General features: G+C 37.9%; 2 protein-coding genes across 2 annotated transcripts in view; both read right to left on the bottom strand.

Annotated features, from left to right (window-relative positions):
• mybbp1a (MYB binding protein (P160) 1a) overlaps positions 1-9,620 on the bottom strand; it is a 28,968-nt gene extending 19,348 nt beyond the window's left edge. The window contains 10 exon segments of the mRNA XM_007540108.2: positions 348-458; positions 537-820; positions 4,613-4,730; positions 4,943-5,110; positions 6,640-6,830; positions 6,907-7,014; positions 7,344-7,418; positions 7,507-7,590; positions 7,773-7,868; positions 9,375-9,620. Coding sequence (XP_007540170.1) covers positions 348-458; positions 537-820; positions 4,613-4,730; positions 4,943-5,110; positions 6,640-6,830; positions 6,907-7,014; positions 7,344-7,418; positions 7,507-7,590; positions 7,773-7,868; positions 9,375-9,551 — 1,412 coding nt within the window. The 5' untranslated portion in view covers positions 9,552-9,620.
• A 763-nt stretch (positions 9,621-10,383) lies between these two features.
• Positions 10,384-14,832, bottom strand: LOC103129128 (transducin beta-like protein 2). Its single transcript, XM_007540107.2, has 7 exons — positions 14,602-14,832; positions 13,954-14,075; positions 13,420-13,604; positions 12,418-12,569; positions 12,183-12,309; positions 11,908-12,060; positions 10,384-10,961 (listed from the first exon to the last, which is right to left on the bottom strand). Exons 1-7 carry the CDS (start codon positions 14,726-14,728, stop codon positions 10,502-10,504), a joined length of 1,326 nt encoding a protein of 441 aa, XP_007540169.1. The 5' UTR covers positions 14,729-14,832; the 3' UTR covers positions 10,384-10,501.
• Positions 14,833-15,521: the final 689 nt, after the last annotated feature.

Genomic DNA, 15,521 nt, shown 5'->3' with positions numbered 1-15,521 from the left:
ATTTTAACTCACGATAATGACTAACGGAGCCCTGAGCTTGTTTCTCTGGAACGAGACGGTCCAATCAGGGAGTGATGAGAGATGTGGTCCACGAGAAATGATAAACGATAAGATAAGTGCCCACCACTAATTATGACGTCTTATATTAATGGCATAAAAGCTGGATAAAAATGACATGACTGTTCAGAGTGCAAGCGCTTTGAAAACAATTGGAGGGGAGAAAAGACTCAAATTTGGCTGTTCAGACTGCAGTGGAAAAGTTTGATATAGCTTGCATATGGGCAAAATAAATGGATATGGATGGCATTTGTTTGCTGTGTGAATGTAGCTTAAAACGCTGGTCTTACCTGGCCACATCCATGATAAGATCCTCATGTTTCTTCACTTGATGGTTGTTGATGATCGAGGCGAGGCGAGCGACGATCCACTTCCTCAGGCGGAATATCGAGCTCTCTTTCCTAAACGAGAGAACGTCAGAGTAATCACAAGAAGAGAGAGATATTATCTTACATATCCCCGTTTGAATAAACACTCACTGCTCCTTGCTCTTGTCTTTCTGCTTGCGGGTGCTGAAGTCCAGCAGACGGTCTGGCTGAGGCTGCAGGAACGTCCCTTTGAGCCAGTCCACATAGCTCTGTAGAGCCGCCGGCTTCAGGTGCTGCACCACCTGCCACACTGACGGCACCACGGGGTAACCGTTGTTGGTCAGTGAGGAGAAGCTCACCATGACCGCCAGCTGTTTGTCAGAGTCCTGACAGTTCTGCAGGAAGTCTGACACGTAGGTGTCCATTTCCGGGGCCAGTTTAAAGCGGTCCGGTTTCTGAGGGAGAAAAATCAGGGATTCTGATCATCCAGCTGCTTTCGATTACATCCAGGAGGGGATTAAATAAAAAAAGATCACCAATCACCAATAATCAGCCAAAATTATTGAAAAAGTAATAATGTAAACCTTTTAGGCGAAATTCTAATGCATTTTTTAAGCAGTAAAATTTGTTAATCACGGTTTTGTGGAGCACTTAAGATTTTATTGTGTTGAACCTTTTTGAGTTTCTCTCAAAATATTTGGTTTTTTAGTCTTTGGATGTGTAACAATTCAAATTATGCACATTTAGCTTTAGATAAAAACAAAATAACAATTCTAAACTTTTTCCACCTATAGCTTACATACATGCCCCTTTTCTCTGCAAAACTCTCAATTCATCATTTATTTCTTTGTTTTTCCATCCTTGTATCCAGACTTCCCTGCTGCGACCCCCTGAAAAGTTTCCTTTAGTGCATTTATTGTGGGACTGCTGTAGAATAGAAAGACTCAAAACAGTTGCCTCCCGTTGGCCATCAGATTCCTCAACAATCCCATCACTAAGACTGTCTGATAAACAGAAACTTTCCATAAGTAGGAAAGAAATAAAAATACATCCAAACTATTTGGACTATTTCTGAGTTATTATTGCGGGGTAATGAGACAGTTGATTGTGTCTCTATTGTGCTGGTAGTCTGAATGGTTTAAAGGGCCGTTTTCATGTGCAATTCCATCTCAACCTCACACAAACAGAAATAAACATGCAGTGAATAAATCGAGTTTCAATAAGTTTTTTGCACCAAAGAGTTAATAATAACAAACACGTTTTCACTGAGGTTCTGTAAGAGCCATATGAATGAAATAATTAATAATTATTGATATGACAGGAACATTAATCTTTGACACTTGGGCGGTGGGTGCGTCGATGTGGGCGTGACTGTCACCATCACCAAGTATGAATGGGAAGGTTACTGGCTTTGTGTGGATGAGGAAGTGGGTCCACAGGGTGGTCATAGTTTCTGATGACCGTGTTTTGGTGCCATTGATCGTTGGCACTTGTGCACTGGTCCTGGTCAGACTGTGTCGCAGTCCTTATACAGCATGATAATCAAAATGGAACAAATCGATAATTGTGGCAGAACAAAGAAGTGGCCTGGAGATTATTGACACAAGCCTCAGACAGATGAGATTCCCCGAGTTAACCCTGCGCGGCCCTCTACCACCATTTGAGGCACATTTAGGCTCTTTAAATATGTATTTGAAATGTTAAATTGACATTTGTAACTGTATACAGAATAGATCAGAAAATATTGCATTAAGCATATTGCGAGGGAACGCAAAACTTATTGTGAGGCAATGCAAAATAAATTTTTTACCCCATGTCCCTAGAGGGCTCCGTAAAAATTCACTTTTGATCCAAATATTTTTTGTATGTTAGCATCCAACAGCTTCTGCAATTGTATGTATTGGCTGGGATTTGTGGTATTTCAGATTATTGTCTTTTTTCATCAACATTTAGCTAACTTCAGCATAGCAGGTAATAACACCTATTTAAAGCTAAAATGCTAACTGTAACATGTTATGGTCAGTAAACCATGTTATCTTGCAGTAGCACGATAACATGCCAATAGAGGCAAACTAAGTAATGAGCACAGTAACCTAATAATAGTAGATAATGTTTGGTATTAATAGCTAACACACTGATGTTTGCATTATATAGAATGCTGTTACTAGACAGTTTTCGCTGCTGTAGCCTGTGCTAGTGTGTTGTTAACATGGTAGCTAATGTCAGTAATACCAGCTAACTAAAGTTAGCTGGTATTACATTTGTGATTTTTAGAGCTAACATGCTAATATTAGCACTTTGTAGGTTGTTAGCACAGTGCATAGTTTGCATTATTGTAACCAAAGCTACATGCTATTATTAGTATCTTAGCTAATCACAGCATATTAGCAAATTTGAATGTAGTATGTTCTTTAAGTATCATGTTAAAATAGGATGCTTGCTTGTGCTCGTTGAAATTATTATGAAACAAATTATTTGCAAGCACTTTAAGAATTTTTTTACTACTACTTGGCTTTGTTTGACAGTTCTTGGACAGAAAAGAGCACAGAAAAAATGGGAGGGCACGCGGTAACTAAGAATCAACATCCTCAGGACAGTGCACTCGCTGTAATAACTGAGCTTCACTGAATGTCACCGTGCTAGCATTTCTATCTTATCGTGACTTCTACTGAGATTAGATTTTTGCCAAGTTATGTTCCTTGGCATAACTTGGCCAAGGAACAAGTTATGCCAAGTTATGCCAAGGAATAACTTGGCATAACTTGGCCAAGTTAGCCTAGGCTAACTAGACTAGTTAGCCTAGGCTAACTAGTCTTAGCCTAGGCTAAGACTAGTTAGCCTAGTCTTAGCCTAGGCTAAGACTAGGCTAACTAGTCTTAGCCTCAGACAGCACCATTAACAAATCAGCTTCAGTTTAGCTATTGACCAAATTAGTTTACAGCATCCACATTTGCAAGATGGTGCATATGTTGTACAAGCCTGTTGTGGAGAGTATAATCTCTTCTACATCATTTGTTGGGGTAGCAGCATCAGAACAAGGGATTTAAAAAGATTAAAAAATAAAAAATAAAATAAAATAAAACTTGTAAAGAAGGCTAGTTCCGTTCAGTGGAACCTCTGGAGCAGTATCCCAACCCTGGTCCTTAAGGATGGGTTTTTTTGCCATATCAAAATTGGTTTGTTTTGCAAAACTGCAATGTAAATACATGATTTGCATCACACAAGACACATAATCAACAACTGCATGTTGCCTGTGACGCAAACCACCAAGAAGACGACAGGAAGTAGCAGTAGGATCATTGTGCTGCATGTTTTTTTAAAGACATTGTGTGAAAAAACTTAATTACATGTGATTTAAATGTGTTTAGTATTTAATGGAAACACCACAATTGTGAAATTGTGTTTTTTCAACATTATCAATCAATCAATCAATCAAATTTTATTTGTATAGCACATTTCAGCAGCAAGGCATTTCAAAGTGCTTTACATAATTAAGAAAAAAAAACATGTGACATAGAATAAACAGTAAGAAAGAGAAAGAGATTTTGTAAAAAAAAAATAAAAAATAAAAAAAGATTAAAAAAGATAAAAACATTAAAACCTGCACTCCTTTTGAACCAGGGGGAACGACACCCGCACCCCTGTCCTAATCTGGGGCTCTAACCCTCTGGGACTTTAGTCAAAAACACCGTTTGACAAGAACTCCAACCTCTAGGACTTTAGTTAAACGCCCTTTAACTGGGACTCTAAACCCTAATTTAGCCATAAGCAACTCTAAACAGGTGGGTTTTTAGTCAAGATTTAAAGGCACCCAGTGTTTCAGCTGTTTTACAGTTTTCTGGAAGTTTGTTCCAGATTTGTGGTGCATAGAAGCTGAATGCTGCTTCAGTTTCTATGATAAACGATAAACATTAGAGGAATATGGACAAAGCATTGTGCACATTTATAATGGAAAGGCAGCAAATGTATTCAGTCAGAGGCTTCATCAGAACAGCTGCAATACAGACTGCTAAAGAAAATTCTGTAGCCGTCTGTAGTAATTCTCACAGCTAACAGTATCTAGAACAACTATGAACAACCTGGAATAATATGAGTTATGAAAACATTTAATTTTCTGTTAGGATTAATACAAGTATTTTTGAATTTGAAACAGAAGGTGCAAGTCTTCACCATATTATGTTACAATATGTAATTAACTTACATTTTTCTTCATAAATAATTGAAGGAAAACTGAAACTGAGACTGACCTGAGCTGAAACTACATGTTCGCCGTAGTGCATCATCACCTCTCCAGATAAAACCTCCTTTAGTTGGGATAAGGACAGCAGAGGCAGGACACTGCCCAGCAGACGGTAGCTCAAGTAACTACACAACAGGAAAATACGTCATTAGACTGAAAATAACTGGAAGAAAAAGAGGAAAAGTGATGTCTACAGAGTTGAAAACATAAAGACTGGAAAAAAAAGTTAAATGTTAAATATAGCTGGTTAGTGGGAGTAAATTTCTCTTTTCATCAACTGCCTCATATCAAAGCATCACAATAGTGATGGTTTAGCAGCTGCCAGTTATGGGCTCACTGTGTTGGTCCAGACGGCTCCTTGAACATTCCCTCAGTGATGGCTTCGTCCCAGAACAGCTGGAAACTGTCCTCCTTCAGGGAGAGCTTCAGCAAGTCCAGGGCCACAGAGGGGAGGACGCGCTCCTTCTTCACTGAGTGGGCCGCCATCTTCAACACTTCCACTAGCCTGTCAGATGGAAGATACAGAAGAGTAAACAAACTGATTTCAATTAGAACTAGTTTTACTTAAGAAGCATAGTAGGGACGTTGCAGATAGAAAAGAAGGAGAAATTTTGAGACTAATCACAGAAATTTTTAAGAAAAAAACTTGGCGCTGAGATGTGAAGGGGGGTTGATTTTATTCTCTAGTTGCATTTTTAATTTGAACCTTTTACAGTTTGTTGAAAAAGCAACCAAAAAGGGCTGAAACTGGTGCACTGAATATTTTTCTGATGCACCATTTTGTCAGTATTATATTGTTAAGAGCATCAGAAGATGTATATATACACAATAAGAATTATATTTTGTAATTTGTTTGACTGGCTCTAATAAAACTATTTGAAATAAGAAAAAAGAAAAACACATAAAAATTTCTGAGGTTCTCAGGTTCCTTGAGGGAGGCAGTTTTGCAATGAAAAAAAATGAAGGAATTACAAGACTATCTCCATTTATACGTCAAATTTTCTTTACTAATCTCAAAACAAAGTGCAACAAAAGAAAATACTGTTTGTTGATGCATTTATAAACAAAAACAAAATGTGTTTCCTTTTAGTTTTGACATTTTTCAGGATTTAACAGCTGATTACTGATCAGATGCTTCAGTCCATCTTTTAGCCCCAGTTAAACGACAGTTAACTGAAGTCCTAAAAGGGGTTTTAATGCTTTTATCTTTTTTAATCATTTTCAAAATGTCTTTCTCTTTCTCACTGTTTATTCAATGTCACATGCTGTTTTTATTTTCATTATGTAAAGCACTTTAAAATGCTGCTGAAATGTCCTATACAAATAAAATTTGATTGATTGATTGATTGACCTTATGTTGTTTTGGATTGCGATGGCAACCTTTGACCATAAGCTACTGTAGCTATAAATTTAAAAAAAGTCTTTAATTAGGGCTGGACGATATGGCTGAAAAACATATCACAATTTAAGGGTTTCATATCAGTCGCTATAGATTATTAATGATTTTTTTTTTGTTTTAAATATCTGAAATACTGACAACTGGTAATTTGTTCCTGTTTTATCCTCAAGCTACTGTACTAATTGTTTTCTTTCACTCTACATTATTGCTGTTCACTTTTAAGCAGTTATGAGGAACAGAGGTGAAACCCTAATCTGCTGCTGTGCTAATTACTCAACAGGTGGTTGCCAGGTAATCAAAAAGTGAATCAGTTGCTAAGTAACCAAAGAGTGACAGAGTGAGTTAGTTGATGCCACCAATTTTGCTTAGCTTAGAGGTTGAGTAGCTAAAGCCTTTCCTCTGCATACATCCCCCAGAATGCTGTGCGGTGCTGTATCAGAGCTCAGTGAAATTTTTGAATATTCTATCAGACATATTATCTATTGATACTGATCATGTGTCTATCACGATAGATATCATCATTGATTTACTGCCCAGCCCTATATTCTAGATTATTTAGCTTTTAAATTCAAAATAAAATGCAGTGGTGCAGATTAACTAATGACTATGCCGTGAGTTGTGGAACATGTTCTCACTTTGGGATGTTGTCTGCATTGATGATGGTGGAAGAGTCCAGCAGCTTCTTGAGCTTCTTGGGTTTCAGGGCCTGTGGGAAGTGTTGCAGCGCCACCAGCAGCAGCTGCATCTGCTCCGGGGTCCTGAAGGCTGACGCCAGGTCAGCCTCCAGAGCGCTCAGCAGAACCTCCTCAAACACCTCCTCCGGTATCTGTGGGCCCAGAAAAGGGCAGCTTAAAGAAGGAGAACGGGTCATAGTGGTGGGAAGATGAAGCAGTTACCGTTACCTCAGTGAGGATGTCGGTCATGGTTTTGCTGGGCAGGTCCTTCAGGTGCTGCTTGTGCTGGATCAAACACTGAAGGAGCTGCACACATCCCAGCACCACCTGGGGTTCCTGCAGAGAAAAGTAAACAAGCTCAAAAGCTTTTGGATATATGGGCTAAATCAGTGTTTTACAAAGTCAGGGCCTCCAGGGGGCGCCTCAGAGTTGGAGGGAAGATGGGGTAAAAAAGGGCAAAAAAACAAAAAATTGAATCCATCAAATGTTTTAATTATGATTGGATACTAAGGCCACACTATTAAAAATAAATTCTATGACAATAAAGTATTATTTATGACTTTATTCTCATATTGTCACGACTTTATTCTTGTATTATTTCGACTTTATTCTCGTAATATTATGACTTTATTTGCTTTCACGGACAAACTAAGAAGCAGACTTACTTTGACGAGACGTCCCGACTGATGGAGGGCAAGAACGCCAAACAGATTCCCAAACATGGCATTTCTGGCAAGTTTCTAAAGAGCAAAAACCAGGTTGAGGTGTTTAAACATCATTTAAATGAATGTTTTTGTGCTAAATGAAGTTCAAAAGATCAAAATGTACCCTTTTCACAGCCTGTAAGTTGTGTTTTTCTTTGATTCTGACAAGTATGCTCTGCAGGGAAATGTCTTCAAAGGCACTCAACACCTTAGGGAGAAGAAAACTCATAGGTTTGACTCTTTACTTTTTCCTAATCTCTGAGATTTAAATGGATTTTTAGTTTTGTCTCTAAATTTGATCAGTTTTTAGCAGCGTTATAGTTGGAAAATTAACAGAATTGTATCAATTTCCTTGTTGTACCACAGGACTCAGGCCGGCGGTCCACTCACCTGCCCCAGAGCCAGGCTGAATCCGGGTCGGGCCGTCTCCCGGGTGTGGGCCAGGCCGTCCACCAGCCGTTTTAATGTGTATTCCAGCTCATCAGCCTGCAGCACAAACAGCAACCAGGATATCTTAATTTACTCCTGACTTCACAATTACTCTTTGAACAATTTGACCTTTCTTCATTTTTAGATTTAAATCTCTGTTATATGAAATTTTGTCCAAAACAAACAAACAAATAAATTTTATTAATTGAATTTTCATAATGCCTGTATTTTATGGATCATGAACATTTATCATATTGTTTATCATTTAGTGTGATAAATTTCTTGATGATCGTGATGATAATTTTGATTCGTTGTTGTCACAGTAAATTCCACAACTGTCCGTATCGACAGGATTGTTAGTTTCAATATTTTCTACACTGTTTGTTCAATGAACGTAACGTAAATTTATTCCTAGATAAATTTAAACCATACATTATAAATAAATGTATTTATAGCTTCACTAGGTAGGTTGTAATTTCCTTTTTTTTTTATTTTTTATTTTTATGTTTTTGGTGGTTGTGTTTTATTTTGTATATTTAGAATGTCTTCCAGTCCTATTGAGGAGTGTTCTGTACAAATTCAAGTTTTCTAGTCTTTGAAAAGGACAAATTTATATTATTATGCTATTATCATTATATTAATTGAAAATCGTATTAAAAGCAAAAAATTTTATTGTTTATTAAACATAATTTCTAGGACAATTCATCATCCAACAAAATTTATCAGGACAGGCCTAAATGAAAGAATCAATAATATCAATAAATTTGAAAACATAACTAAATGCAATTACAATTTGCAGTGTAATGATATAAAACACACTTCTTTATGGGATTAGCTGGCGTCCAAAAGCAGCATATTAAAAATGGAAATATTTTTCCAAGACCATTATTTGTCTTAGCAGAGCTACAGTTGCTGTTGCACACAGTTGCAGCCATACAACTACCTAAAAAAAGAAGTAATACATAGTTCTTATCGCAACTTTTATCAATAGTACTACAAAATATCGTGATAAAACTTTAAATCCATATCGTCCACCGTTATGTGAAACTTCGGCCCAGTCTCTAGTCTTCTGCAGACTCTCACAGTTTCATTCACTCTAAACAGCTTCCCTGTCCCCAGTATTATGTTTCAAAATGCAGATGGTGTTTTTAGAATGGGATACAGTTTACTTATTAAATTAAATCATACACAGGTACAAAAATACAATCCCCACTTTTCAGTTACTTGTAAATGAAAAATTGTCTTCTCCTTTTGGCCTTTTCTCTGTATCTAGTGTTATTATTTTTGCCGTGCTTTAATGTATTTGTGTTTTCTTGGATAATAATGGGATTTATATTGTTGTTTATATATTTTGTATCAGGAACTCAAATTTTACTCGATTAGAAACACATCTTGTTTAAATTATCATCTTATTTTCCTTCATGTTAACATTTAACTACCTCACTATTTATAGTGATGTTTAATGTTTGTTTATCCGGCGGGTTTTCAGATTAAATAGTTTCATAATTTCAACAGCGAAGAAGTTTGAAAACTGTCCGAGAGGACAGGCTGGGTGTTTCTCACCTTGTTTTCTGTTTTCAGGTACTGGATCAAGTTCTCCACCGCCTTCAACCGGACCTCCTGGTCCGGGTTAGCCAGATCCCAGAAGAAGTCGAGGAAGACCCGGTTCTGTTGAAGAATCCTAGCCGGCCTGAGCGGCTCCGCTGAACTCACCGAAACCTCCATCATTTCCACAGACATCAGCTCTCACATCCAGCACGGGTTGCTGGTCACGCTGCTCAACAACGTGCAGCAAGAATAAGAACCACATCCGGGTCGAATCAGAGTGGGGTGTGCATCATATACACGCCATCACATGTAGCTGCGCGGCACACAGGTGGGGTTAGACGTAATCTTTGAATTTAGAATAGTACATCGGCATATTAGGGCCACTGCAGATAGAAACAAAGGAAGAGTACATTTCTGCCAACAAAACTCATACATTTTGAATTTAAGTTGTCTAGAAAAAACAAAGAAATTTCAGTTTTAAGATTTTTTTTTGTTCTTTTTGGATTAATCTCAAAAATTTTCAGTAAAAAAAAAATCCCAAGACATTTCTGAGTTTCAAATTTTAAAATGTTCAACTTTTGAAACTGAAATTTCCATGTTTTATCTAGAAAATTTTTTTGTCTGTTAGAAATTTACTTTTTATACAATGACCCTAATACACCATTGAAAATCATTGTATTTGTGCATTCTAGTGTATAAATATCATAAATCACTTATGATTTAAGCATAAATAAATCATAAGTGATTTATTTATGCATAAATCATATGCAAAAGTAAATGCATATTTATGCATATCACTGTGATATACATATGCATAAATGTATGTATCACTATAGTAACTTGCATAAATATTCATCACTGAACTATGGGAATCCAAGGCTCATGTTGGTGAAAAAAAATAAATCCAGATTTTCCAAAAGTGAAATCTTCAAAAATGTAATTAATTGATAAAATTGCTCTAATCTCAGTGAATGATGCCATTTTTGTCATTATTTTGATGCTTACCAAGAAATTAACACAGTACCATGTTTGAACACATTGCCTTTAATCCGTCCATAAAAACATAATTTTATTAAAACTGCATGCAGATTTGAATATTTTCTTGACAGAAAAAGAACTCATGTGGCTCTTTGTGCATTGCTTCACTCGACGGGAGCAGCTAACGCAGCATCCAGAGCACTCTGAGCCTCTCTGATCTGCTGCTGGAGTCTCTGCTTCATGGCCTCATTCTGAGCCTTCTTCAGCATGTCCTGCATGTCCCTGATGGCCACCCGGTAACCCGGCGCATTGTGAAACACACGGATGGCCTTGTCTCCGCTACATGCCAGGAAGCGGCTGTTGATGTCAAATCTGAGGTCAGTGATCCCCTGGCTGTGGACGCCACGCAGTTCCTCCTCCAGCTTCCCAGTGGTCGTGTCGAACATTGCCACATTGCAACCGTCACTGATGGCGACCACCCGGCCATCCGGAGACAAGGCCACCCTGCTGCCATCTGAGGAGGAACAGGGCACTGTCCTGAGGAGGTACGGGTCTTGCTGCTTCTTGTACTCCACGTCTGTGTTCCACAGCTTCCACGTTCCGTCTTTAGACACAGTCACCATTCTGATCAGAAAAAGAAAAGCAAAGTTGGTTGCTAAACCTTTTAGACACCTTTTCTTATTTATGCTTCTTTGAACAGGTTATGATAGATCTGTGGGCTATACAAAACATGTTCTTTACTTTTTTTTTGTTACACAAATATTTTTTAGATAAGAATTAAGTTTGTTTAATTCTGCCCACTTCGAGCTTCTTTCAGAATGATCTGTTTTACAATGATGTCTTGTCACCAAGTCCAAATAAGCTGCTGCTGGTCACTCCCCTCAAATTCACATGTGAAAATGGCTGCAAACAGATGCGCATTTATGCAAACTATGCATCTTTGAAAAGCATAAGTGGAGCCTCCTGCACAACCAACATGAATGCAGCAAGTGGTTTCCGGATGGTAAGTCAACCTCAAAAGACTTGTCCTTTCCAGAAGCCATTCTGGAAAGGTCAAGTGCATAGAGTGATAAAACCAGATGACCAAACTTGTTGGAGTTCAGTTTGCGTTGCTAGGTGAGGAGCAGAGCCGGCTAATTTGTGAAGTCACATTCTGAACATGTTGAAATGCCTCATTTTCCAGACATCAAAAACATTATTGCCAAAACTAGTTGGGTGTTTTTTAAGCGCTTGAGCAGTTTTTAGGAGCAGTTGAGACCTAAATAGAAGTACAAAAACATGTGAATTTTGCATAATACGTTCCCTTTGAGGAATTTCTGAAACATGAATGGAAGAATTAAAGCAGCATTCTAGGTATGTTTTTAATGAGGGGTGAACTTTATAACATATTATGTTAGCGCCTCCCATAATTGCAGTCTCAATCATAACACTTCCCCCTTTTGTAACTTACTATCAATACATTGATATAGAAAGAAATTGTGATAAAAAAAAAAACGTGTTTTTTTTTATAAATGCTGCATTATTTATCTTATCCAGCAATGCAAAGATCCTAATTACAAACACTTATTACCTGTGAGAGTCATTGGAAAAATCAAATGCATGAACTCCTGCAGAGTGGCCCTTCAGGTCAAACGCTCTGGCTACCTCTCTGAACTCTCCTCCTTTTCCAAAGCAAACTTCCCAAACTTTCACATCTGGAGTGAAGCCGCAAGATGCTACAAACCTAAGGACAAGGGCAGGGAGAAGATGGAAACACCAAGTTTTGGTTCTCCATAGTGAGCACCAGAATCCTAACCAAGTGCTGCAGTAAATGTTTCAAGTGTTTGTTGTTGTGTTGAGCCTGACCTGCCGCAGGGCGAGACAGCTGCATAAGAATTGGTCATCTGATTGGTGTTGATGGAGGCCAGCAGCTCTCCCTTCAGGTCCCAGATCAGGATGGTGGTGTCTGTTGAGGCGCTCATGATGAATTTACCTGCAGAAAAGAAACAATTAGGAGCTTCATATTTGTGGAAAAGTCTCCATATTCAGTTCTCTCCATCACAAAATAGTACAATGTGACGTGTTCTGATGTGTTCTTTACCTGTCTCCGCAATTCCGATGTTAACTATCGGGGCCTTGTGTTTCTGGAGGAAATCCTCCGAGGCGGCCTTGAAGCTGAAGGTCCCGTCATCCTTTTTGATCATCTTGAAGATACGAATAGCATCTCCATTGGCGAGCCAGGTGATGAAAGCCCTGCAGGATAAAACGGGGCGTTGGTGAAGAATTCAAACATGTTTGAATGATGATAGAAAAAAAGGAGTACATTTTTGGCAAAAAACTTTTTTTTCAATTTTCTAGAAAAAACAAGGACATTTCTGAGCTACAAGAGTTCAAAGCTTTTATTTTTTTAAGGTTTTATTGTCTCTAGTGGCTTTTATTTGAGAGTGGTCAGACAGGAAAATGGGTAATGAGAGAGGGGGAAGACATGTGGCAAAGGTCATCAGGTCAGGACTCAGCCATGTACAGAGACTAAGGCCACTGTACATGGATTGTGCTTTACCTCTGTGCCACCGCAGCACCTCAAAAGTCAAAAATTTGCTAAAAAAAAAAAAACCTCAGACATTTTTATATTAATCTCAGAAATGTTCTAAGAAAATGCTCTCAGAATCCTCCCGTTGTGAGAGCATTGCTATTTTTTTATTTTATTTTTTTAACTTTTTTAGTTGTTTTTTTATTTTGGATATTTAAAATATCTTCCGGTTCCAGGATGAAGTGTTCTTTACAAAATTAAAGTTTATTGGTCTTTGAGATGAACTTGCATTGTTATGCAATGATCAATGTATTACTTGGAAATAGTCTAAAAAACCCCAAACAATATTATTATTTATCACAGTAATTACTGGGACAATTTATCATCCAGTAAATTGAGTTATCATAACAGGCATATGCCTCACCATGTTTAAAAACAAACTTTACAGCTCTAGGTAAAAGTGAGCCGTCATTTCCAGTGTGTTTGTTCCACAAGTTGTTCCAGTATTTAAAGGTTAGAGGCAAGAATGTACTGCTTTACGTGAGTTACTATAGTCTGGAAAAAGAAGCAGACCTGGAGTCTGGGCTGAAGCGAACCAACATGGCATGATCCAGCTCCACGTTAGCTCTCAGACACTTGTGTTCCCGCTCCAGGAAGTCCTTGGTGCTCCAGATCCGGATGGTGCGGTCATCGGCACAGGACGCCAGGTATTTCCCATTACTGCTGAAATCCAAGCATGTCACATTCCCGCTATGGCCCTGAGGAGCACAAGATACAAAAATTAAACGCATGCATAGTATGTCACATTTAGGGCTGAAATAATTAATCTGATTAATTGGGTATGGAGCTTTGCACGGCTGACATTCAGATCCTCCAGTTGTGAGAGCAGGGGATGGGTCCACTGTCATGCCGCCCCCCACAAGATATCTCCCGCTGGTGCAGTCATTAACTTATCAGATGGAATTTGGAGTGCAAATTACACAATTTTGCAAAAATGGCTTAAGTGAAAACTACCAATGTAGCCATCTGTTTGTTTAGGTCTACCAAAAAAACATGACAATAAAGAACACCTGTTGTTAGTGCCTGAGGTTTATCCAGATGGCTTACCTTCAGTGAAGCTGCCAGCAGAGGATGGCTGAAGTTGTGCTGTGCTGGTTTGTCTTTGCGGCTCCGCTGCTTGTCTTGCTTCTGCTTCTTAGACGTTGGGCCCTTCGCAGCACTGGCTTCAGCTAGAGTACAAGAAGTTGTGCGACGAGACATTTTTAATGGCTGCTATGACTAATTTAGATAAGTTTATGAATAATTTGTTTGTGAAATTGTTGTTCTAAACTAAGATTTCCAAATAAATCACTCCAAATGACAACGAATTACGTTGGAGTTTATCATATTTAAACAAGAGTTTTATTGCAGATTCTTTCCTATTACATAAACACAGGTTTTAATGAACGTTCAACTACCAGACATTCTGAACTTTTCCATGAATGAAAAAGAGCTGTCACTCAGCAGAAAGCTATGACCTCATTGGTCCGTTAATAAAACATTTCACTATTGGCTAGAAGCAGGTGACTGAAAGTTAGTTTATTTATTTTTTATACATTTATAAGAATTAAGGATTAATATTTAGCACAAAATCCTAATGTTTTACAAAGTGAATGAATATAAGAATGAATGGGTGCTCATTCAGCGGACTCATACGGAGCTGGCAGTCAGTCAGCACTGCCGATTCTGGTTACATGAGCTCCGCGGTTCTCTCACCTGAACTCTCCGCAGCCTGCTCAGTTTCCTCCTTTATCTCTTCTTTTCTCCTTCCCACCGCAAAAGCGACCAGAATAACCAAAGCACCTAATAATAAAGTCAGGGCAACTAATGCTGCTACCTCCATATTGAAATATTCCAGCCACGTAATTTTTTTTTTTACAACGCTAACAGTTAGCCCATTATAATAGGACAAGACGCATGCGCTAGAGTGTCATATTTGAGTGTTGCATTCAAGGTTATTAAATTCAACTCGTAAATACAAGTACTACAATGAGAGAATGTTTTATTTTTGTCCTATCAGCTTCGAATGATTTCAAACACTGACGCTGCAATGAAGAATATTTGTAACTTTTTTTGTTTTTTGCTGTTTCCATGTTAATTAAAGAGATTAGGGAAACTCTCAGCAAATGGCTTTCTAAATAAGCAATAACTTTTAAAATATATTATAACATTCATTCATTATATACAGAAATTCTGCGCAGTAGTTCCAATTTGACTCACTCGACGTAATTTCTTGTTGCAGATTTTGACTTGCAATGTCTAAAGTGGCCATTTCTGATCTTTCGTAAATGCATCATAAACACCCATGGCAATCTACAGTGCCACCTAAAGGACAGGAATGTAACTGTAAAACCATTTTTTTCCACGAGCAATGCGATAGACACAATTTTTACTGAAATAAACTAAAAACCAGTAAGTAAAATTATATATTCCTAGGAAAAAGTTTTCCTATTTATTGGATGGTTTAACACTGAAACATTTTAATCAACTGTTAAAGCTACAGTGTTATATTTACGAACTTCTCTTTTCCACACAATTTCAACATACTAATTTATAGAAATGAACAGGAAAGAACATTGACAGAAATGCAAGTACTTATCGCTGATATTTGCTCCTGACATTTCTAAAACATATTT

Source organism: Poecilia formosa, unplaced genomic scaffold (assembly GCF_000485575.1).
Source record: "Poecilia formosa unplaced genomic scaffold, Poecilia_formosa-5.1.2 Scaffold518, whole genome shotgun sequence".
Lineage (NCBI taxonomy): Eukaryota > Metazoa > Chordata > Actinopteri > Cyprinodontiformes > Poeciliidae > Poecilia > Poecilia formosa.
The sequence above is the reverse complement of the archived record's forward strand: the minus strand, read 5'-3'. Positions and strand labels throughout refer to the sequence as shown.

What these genes read in the sequence shown, in the direction of transcription:
- LOC103129128 (XM_007540107.2), bottom strand. Translation starts at nt 14,728, where the DNA reads ATGGAGGTAGCAGCATTAGTTGCCCTGACTTTATTATTAGGTGCTTTG. An exon ending in TGCTGGCAGCTTCACTGAAG is followed by an intron (nt 13,605 to 13,953) that starts GTAAGCCATCTG and finishes TGTGCTCCTCAG; the next exon opens with GGCCATAGCGGGAATGTGAC. An exon ending in GCTGTCTCGCCCTGCGGCAG is followed by an intron (nt 12,061 to 12,182) that starts GTCAGGCTCAAC and finishes CCTTGTCCTTAG; the next exon opens with GTTTGTAGCATCTTGCGGCT.